This window comes from Galeopterus variegatus, unplaced genomic scaffold (assembly GCF_000696425.1).
Source record: "Galeopterus variegatus unplaced genomic scaffold, G_variegatus-3.0.2 Scaffold20662, whole genome shotgun sequence".
Taxonomy (NCBI): Eukaryota; Metazoa; Chordata; class Mammalia; order Dermoptera; family Cynocephalidae; genus Galeopterus; species Galeopterus variegatus.
The window spans coordinates 5,755-13,051 of record NW_007746773.1 but is presented as its reverse complement, the minus strand read 5'-3'; the positions used below and the strand labels follow the sequence as shown (position 1 = coordinate 13,051).

Genomic DNA, 7,297 nt, shown 5'->3' with positions numbered 1-7,297 from the left:
GATCTGTTGCCGGACACGAAAAAAGACAAAAAGGAAAAAAAAAAAAAAAGCATCTTCATTTATAGTCTTATTTTTAAAAGATATTTGTTTCATATTAAAATTGAGCTCTACTAGAGGCCATCATGGAAAGTGATGGCTTTGAAATTCTACTGACAGTGACTTTCTTCCTTAGAACTTGTAGGTGTTGTAAGTCAGCTTGTCAGTAATTATAAATGACCAGAATTGTCTTTGGGTGTATGGAAATGCGTTTTGTGTTTTGATGTCAGGGATGTCATTCAGTGTACCATGATCACACACCAGATCCTACTGAGAGGGGCAGCCCAGTGCTACCTTCTTCAAACAGCAATGAATTTGGTGGATGTGGTAAGTTTTTTTGATACTGTCGTATACAATCCTAGTGAGTGGGTATGCAAAAGTTAGTTAACACAGCAGGCCTGTGCTGCTGCCACTAGAAGAAGGGCTTGCTTATGAGGTTGGCCCTTGGCTGGCATCTGGGAAGGATTTACACTATACTAAATGATAAGAGTGGCCCACTGGGCTGAAAGTGTTTGTATAGACAGTATGGTTTGTGCAGAGCACCTGCCTGCCTTCTGGGATCTGGAATTTCAGTGTGATGAGGCAGGGGTGCCTGTAAAAGCCCCGGGCACTGAGCCTCTAGCAAGCCTGCCTGGCAGACAACGTTTCCAAGTGTTCTCGCAGCTGGTGGCTGGGAGCCAGTCACGTCCTGCCGACTCCTTGGGAGAGGGCTCTGGACTTGTACCTTGTTTCCTCCATACTTTCCTCTATTCTTCCAGTGTATTGATGTTTGGGAGTATCTGCTGGCTTTATTTTGTGCTTTCTACAGGGCCCCAGTAAAAGCTATTGCTTAGAACAGAGGTCAGCACACTCTCTCTGTGAAGAGCCAGATAGTGAATACTTTTTAGGCTTTGCCGGCCATGTGGTGGTCTCTGTTGTGACTTCTGAACTCTTCCACTGAAGCCAAAAGCAGCCATAGACATTTATAAATAAATGGGCACAGCTGTGTTCCCACAAGCCTTTATCTGCTAAACAGGCTGTGAGTAGGTTTGCCAACCGCTGGCCTGGAGCAAGGTATCTTAATTCAAGATGTGCAACCTGAAGGGAATGAAAGGCCTAGGTGGTGGTTTTTTTTTTTTTTTTCAGAAAACTTTTGAATAAAGAAAACCACTTTGAAAAAAATCACTTTTTGATTGAAAGTAATTTCTTATTATAGAATGATCTCTTTTTTTTTAATGATTGTAACTGTCTTTGCTCAAGATAGTAACCTCAGCTGTAAGGAAAATAGATTTTAAAAATAATCTTTCATGTTATATAATGAAAGATTGCAACTGAAATCTTCATTTTAAAAGTCGAGTAATATGTTCTTTTCAAAATACAGCTTTCTTTTAACTAATAATATTCTGTTTTAAATAGTATACATAGTTGCTGCCACAGTGATTTTATTTTATTCAATCAAACATATTAAGGTGAGTAACGTTTTCAAAACCCCCTTACCCTGCGCAGGAGAAAGTGTCACTTTCAGATGTCTCGGCTTTTCTCATGTCTTTGAGACAAGAGGAGTCCTTGGGACGAGGGACTTTATTGTGGACAGAGGTGAGATTGAAAATAATTTAATAAGTCTTTGAAAAACTTAATAGAAATGAGAAAATGCACATAGAAAGCTTCAGATTAGGCTCAGTTCAGAGGAATATAAAGAACGGAAAGAAAACTGTGTAGTTAAAAGATAAATACTGGCTGACCTTACTGTTAGATTGCGTTTTAATATCTGACTTGGTTAAAAAACCTGCACAGAACTGCTGTCCTGTGTTAAGTGAACTGCCCGTTCACTGGTGTCTGTGGGGTATCAGTTTTATTCTTGACCAATTCATTAATTCAGTCATTCAACAGTTTCATCTTTGGTCAAGTGATGTGTTATTCTTTCTTGTCCTTATATGTGATTTTGGATGACCTTAATGGATTCATAATTATTTTCTTCACATTTAAACTAATTTATTGAATTTGTGTATTAAGAGAGAGAATATAAAAAAGTAATTCAGGACATATTTACATTTTAAAATGAAAAATGTACAATTACATGTGATCGAAGATTAATTGTGAAATTCTTTGCTTTATTTTTGCCAGTCTTCTAAGATGTAATGGAGAAAGTCTAGGACAGTATTTCTCTTTTAAATTAATACATTTTGATATGTACACATGATAGAAAATAAACTTGTGAGGAGAGTAGGAACTTTAATTATAACTTATATTTCGAATTCTACATTCAAAAATAAAAGCTCTTGTTTTAGTATATGAACCTAGAAGCAGTTTTAATTTAAGCTTGTAATTTGTTTTACATAATGTGTTTTCACAGAGATGTTCTTTAGAACAACTTATCAAAATGTGCATTTTATATTAGACTTTAGAAATTCTTGTCTGTTGGGCTTGCCCGTGGCTCACTCGGGAGAGTGTGGTGCTGATAACACCAAGGCCACGGGTTTGGATCCCATATCGGGATGGCCGGTTAGCTCACTGGGTGAGCGTGGTGCTGACAACACCAAGTCAAGGGTTAAGATCCCCTTACTGGTCATTTTAAAAAAAAAAAAAAAAAACAGAAATTCTTGTCTGTTAATGAAATCTATAAAATTCTTTGAGGCAGATTAGAAAACAAACGTACATATCTGTGTATATCTATATATTTATACAAATATACACATATACATACATATATACATATATACACTTTTTTTTTCTGTATGTACTGTGGATCTCAGTCATGACAATAAGTGGTTATTTGTTGTACTCACTGTTTTAAATTCAGTTTATTGTGGATGAAAGAAAACTGGCCTAGGGAAATTAGAAACCCTCTTTGTTCATTCGGTTTGTAAAATGAAGTAATAACTACCTTCTTTTCCAGCTCTGTGACTGGTTACGTGTAAATGAAAGCTATTTTAGGCAGTCCTCAAATTGTACCTCTGTTGGACTTCATGAAACATCTTTAAATGCTTATGTGAAGAACCTAGTTCAGGAATATGTTAAGTCACCTGCTTGGGAAAGTAAGTCTGAAATCATTTTTATGGATCAATACAACCAAAATATTTTTGAAGAACTTTTGACTAGTTTTTTAGATCAGGATTTAGGCCTAACCCAATGAGTGATGATTTCCTTATGTCAAACTTGTATTTCAGACAAATAATATAACAGAATATAAAGATATTGTTTCCTAACTTGTCCCTTATCTGTTCTAAGACTTGAGATTTTAAGCTATTTTATATGTTTCAAGAAGCTAATAAGTTGCCTGAGTAGGAACTGGACACAAATGAATGAATTCATTCACTCCATAGTTACTGAGTCCTTGTGAGCGAGATATTATAGATGTGTTTTTGGAGCCTTAGTGGAAGTATGTGTCAGCAACTTGGTTCACTTTTTTTGTTGTTTTGTTTTCAAAGTGTTACGTTTAATATGAACTGATTATGAGGAACAATTTTAGAGAAAAATTATGTTTGAGAGGATGATTTTGTTAGTCCTTTCTTTTCACCAGGTCTTTGCAGAGATCCCTTCTCTAAGGACATGTGTAAGACCGCACGAGGGAAGAACTCTTAGCAGATTCATTAATTAGGATTCTTTTTACATTTCTAATGCTTCCTCTTCATTACAGTCATTAGTCATAATTTGGGAAATTACAGCTTTCAATTTAACATGTCTTAAATTTCCCAGCTTTGTCTCAGACCAAGTCATTGTCATCTAGTGATTTCTCTAATCTGATCATAGAATAGGTCTTACATGATCAGATAATTATCTTTCCAAAATACATGAGTTTATCCTTCTGGAACATTTCTCTTTTTTGTTTCATTCCCTCTATTGTCTAGTAAATTTTCTGTGCTGTTACATGGAAGACTCTTTTGTAAGGCCTATACAAGTAAATAAATTTTAGTCCCTACTAAAGTAAATACAGCCTGGGGATCCAACCCAGGTCCGAGGCCCCATAGCCTTTGTGTCCTTGTGTATTCCATCCCCGTTCTGGTTACACTTCGGGGCAGTCTTGTCTCTCAGCTGAGCTAGTGGAGGTCCTCCTTACCTGGTTACCTGACATCTCGTCTTGCTTCTCCTACAGTCTCTTTTCCACATTGTACCTAGAGAAATATTTTCAAAACACAAATTTCTGTTGTGCACATTTCCCCTCCCCTTCTTTGTGTACACGTCCATCAGCCCTTAGTGACTTTGTCTTCAGGGCACAGACGTGGCCCACAAACTTTCCTGTCTCTCCCCACCTGTTTCTGTCACGTCGTCTCTGGCCATTCCCTCTCACGTAGTGTACACACAGGCATCCTTCTATGTCCTGGAGTGCAGTGTGTCTTGTCCTGCCAGAGGACCCATGACATGCTCTTCCTTTGGTCTGGATGGTTCTTGTCCCCTTCCCTGATCTCATTCCTTCTCAGCCATCATGCTGAGACTGTCATTTCTTCAGGGAAATGTCCCCTCGCTCCCCGATGTGGGTGTGTCTTTCTGATGGACCCTCCAGTAGCTCCACCCGCCCTGCTTGAGTCCTCACTGCACTTACAGCATTACAGCTGTGTGCTTATTCTCTGGTCCATGCTTTTCTCCCATACTGCTGTGCATCCTGTGAGCGTAGGGGGCCCTGTGTCTGTGGCCCCCGGCCTGGGCACAGCTCCAGCAGGCAGACAGGATTTTGTTCCTCTTCCAGTACCAGATGTGTGATCATGTGCCCTGCCGGGGGGTGTTCTACTGTATTTCATCTCAGCTGTGTTTCTCTAGTGGTTTAATATTGGCCAGGCATAATCACTTAGCTGTGTTGTTTTGAAGTATCATTTTTGAAGGATTTTTTTAATGCTTCGTAAACCTTACCTATTGTTCCTAAAGCAGGAGAAAACTGCGTCATGCCGGATTGGTTTGAAGCCAAGCTTATTGCTTTGATGGTCTTGCTGGCAGTGGATGTGGAAGGAATGAAGACTCAATATAGGTAATTATTTCTGTAATTGAAAAGAAAGCTTATTTTAAGCAAAGGCCAGTCAGATGTGTATTCAGACTTTTCAGTAATTGGTATAGAGTTGATCACAAGATATTAACGGAGGAACTAGAACTTTGTAAATAATACTAAAGAATTGTTTAAAGTTAACAGTAAATAAATAGGAATAAGGGCATATTGATTTCTCTTAGGTTGGCAAATTAAATGTTAAACTAAATTTAACAATGTAATGTTAAATTGGAGAAGGTTAAAAAAAAAAACCTATCTATAATAATCACTGGTTTTATATCAGTATTAGGAGAATGGGTTTTAAGATCCTATCATAAGATGAGGTAAAAAAAAAAAATTCTGGATATGACCTCTTTGTAAAATGTGTATTTAAGAAAAGAAAAGGTAATAAATATAAAACAATTTTGTTTATATATTGAGAATGGGACCGGACCAATTCTCACTAGATTATATATGTGGCAATAAGCAGCTTCATTATGTAGATGAGGTAGTATATTTGCATAATATACAGTTAATTAGATTTACATCAAATCAAAGTTTTAGTACTAAAGTTGGTCATAACAGTTTTTCATAAATCCTAGTTTTTTGTATTTTTCTTTTAAACATGTCTCATTTTCTTGACTAATTTGTTTGGGTTTTTCTTTTTTTTGTGTTTTGTTTGTTTGTTTGTTTTATATTATGGAGGCAGGGTCTTGGCAGTTTAATTTGCAGATGAGTGGGGTTGGGATCCAGGTGCTGAGAGTTTAGGAGAGCTGTTCTTCCCTGTGCTTTCTTCTCTAGTGAATGGCTGCACTCAGGAGGAAGCACAGACTGAAAGATCAGTTCTCATAGGTGCTGCAGGGTTCAGTCATCTGTAAGAGTAACTTGGCTAACTGAGTCCATTAGCTAACCAATTCCACAGAGTATAGGTAGAAAATAATTTCTTCATGTTTCTGAGATGGTTGGTTTGTGGATGTCCTTTACTATCTAGTGAAAAGCAGCGGACACAGAATGTGTTGAGAATCTTCTTAGACCCTCTTCTGGACGCCCTGATGAAGTTTGGTACAAACGCCTACGTGCCCTTGCCAAAGACTGACAGATGCCTCCAGCTTCTGCTGAAGTTACTGCACATGTGCATGTCGAAAGGTCCCAGGACCCAAGATGGTGAGGATAAAAGGTTTCTGTTGGCGTCTTGCTTGGTATGTCATTGGTATTTAGAATGAGGGGAACTTCCTGATCTTTTAAAATAAAAATAAAGCTTCACTCATTCAGCAGATATTTACTGAGTGTCTCTGGGTGGTGCTGGGAATAGTGGTGTGGGAGCAACCTCTGCCTCGTGGAGTGGACAGACTCGTGGTTTATACACATCGTTACTGTCAATTTTAGAATGTGATTTCATTTGCCTTTTTTTAAAAAATTTATGCTTGCTCATTTATTTCTAGACCATTGGAAATAATCAGTATTTTATATATGTTTAAGCAAGGTCCATTTGTAATTGCCCTGCTGCTGGATGTTGTAGAAAGTAAGCTAAGGCTTGAGAGCGGTAGCCATTTTATAATTACTTATTTTTAAATACGAGCATGTTAATCTCTGAGCACCTTTTAAGTAGAAAATACTTCATACAGAAAGTATAGTGGTCGTAGATAGAAGCATCGGGCTCTTCTTTCTTTAAACCAAGATATATGTAAAACAGCAGTTGAAAACCCATGGACATCAGAGATAATAGTATTGACAGGTGAACCTTAATTTCCTTTCTGACCAGTTTCATTTGCAGTTTTAGAAGTTTGCTATTTAAAAATTCTAGAGAAGCATTGGTATAAACCCGAGAACAATATTGATAAGGTTAGGTTTTAATATATGCCTGTGAGATATTAAAGCTAGTTTCCAGATTCTGGAAGTTTGGATGACGGTAGCAGAACCAAGTGCCGTGAATGTAACAGTAACTTTTAGTAGGATTTTGATCTCCTTAAGGGTGTACATTTGGCTTCATTTAACATGTCCCGACTATTTGGTGCGGCCCAGTGCTTTCTGTGTGGGACATCTTTGAAAAAATGTTGCAATATTTGACACAAACAAAAGAGCACGTGGTGGTTATATGTTATAATGCAAAATAATTGGATGCCTGTGAACTCAGCACCCAGCCTAAGAACAGATTTACCTGTCAATCCTCAGTCCCTACCTTTTGTCTCCCTATTTTGACTTTTATCTTTATCACTTCCTTGCATTTTAGAAAAGGGTTTTTACCACATGTATAGATATCCCTCAATGGTATATTGTTTTATTTAATTTTTAGTTGACACGAATTGGTTGTACATTTTTGTGGGGTTC

General features: G+C 37.6%; 1 protein-coding gene across 1 annotated transcript; it reads left to right on the top strand.

Moving 5' to 3' along the window:
• The first annotated feature begins 223 nt into the window (after positions 1-223).
• Positions 224-6,192, top strand: LOC103583219 (probable methyltransferase TARBP1). The gene is made up of 5 exons (XM_008564600.1): positions 224-363; positions 1,522-1,611; positions 2,912-3,050; positions 4,876-4,975; positions 5,961-6,192. Exons 1-5 carry the CDS (start codon positions 286-288, stop codon positions 6,190-6,192), a joined length of 639 nt encoding a protein of 212 aa, XP_008562822.1. The 5' UTR covers positions 224-285.
• The last annotated feature ends 1,105 nt before the right edge of the window (positions 6,193-7,297 follow it).

Coding starts and splice junctions, on each gene's coding strand:
- LOC103583219 (XM_008564600.1), top strand. CDS start 286: ATGATCACACACCAGATCCTACTGAGAGGGGCAGCCCAGTGCTACCTT. Junction 364..1,521: donor CAATGAATTTGGTGGATGTG/GTAAGTTTTTTT, acceptor TACCCTGCGCAG/GAGAAAGTGTCACTTTCAGA. Junction 4,976..5,960: donor GGAATGAAGACTCAATATAG/GTAATTATTTCT, acceptor TTTACTATCTAG/TGAAAAGCAGCGGACACAGA.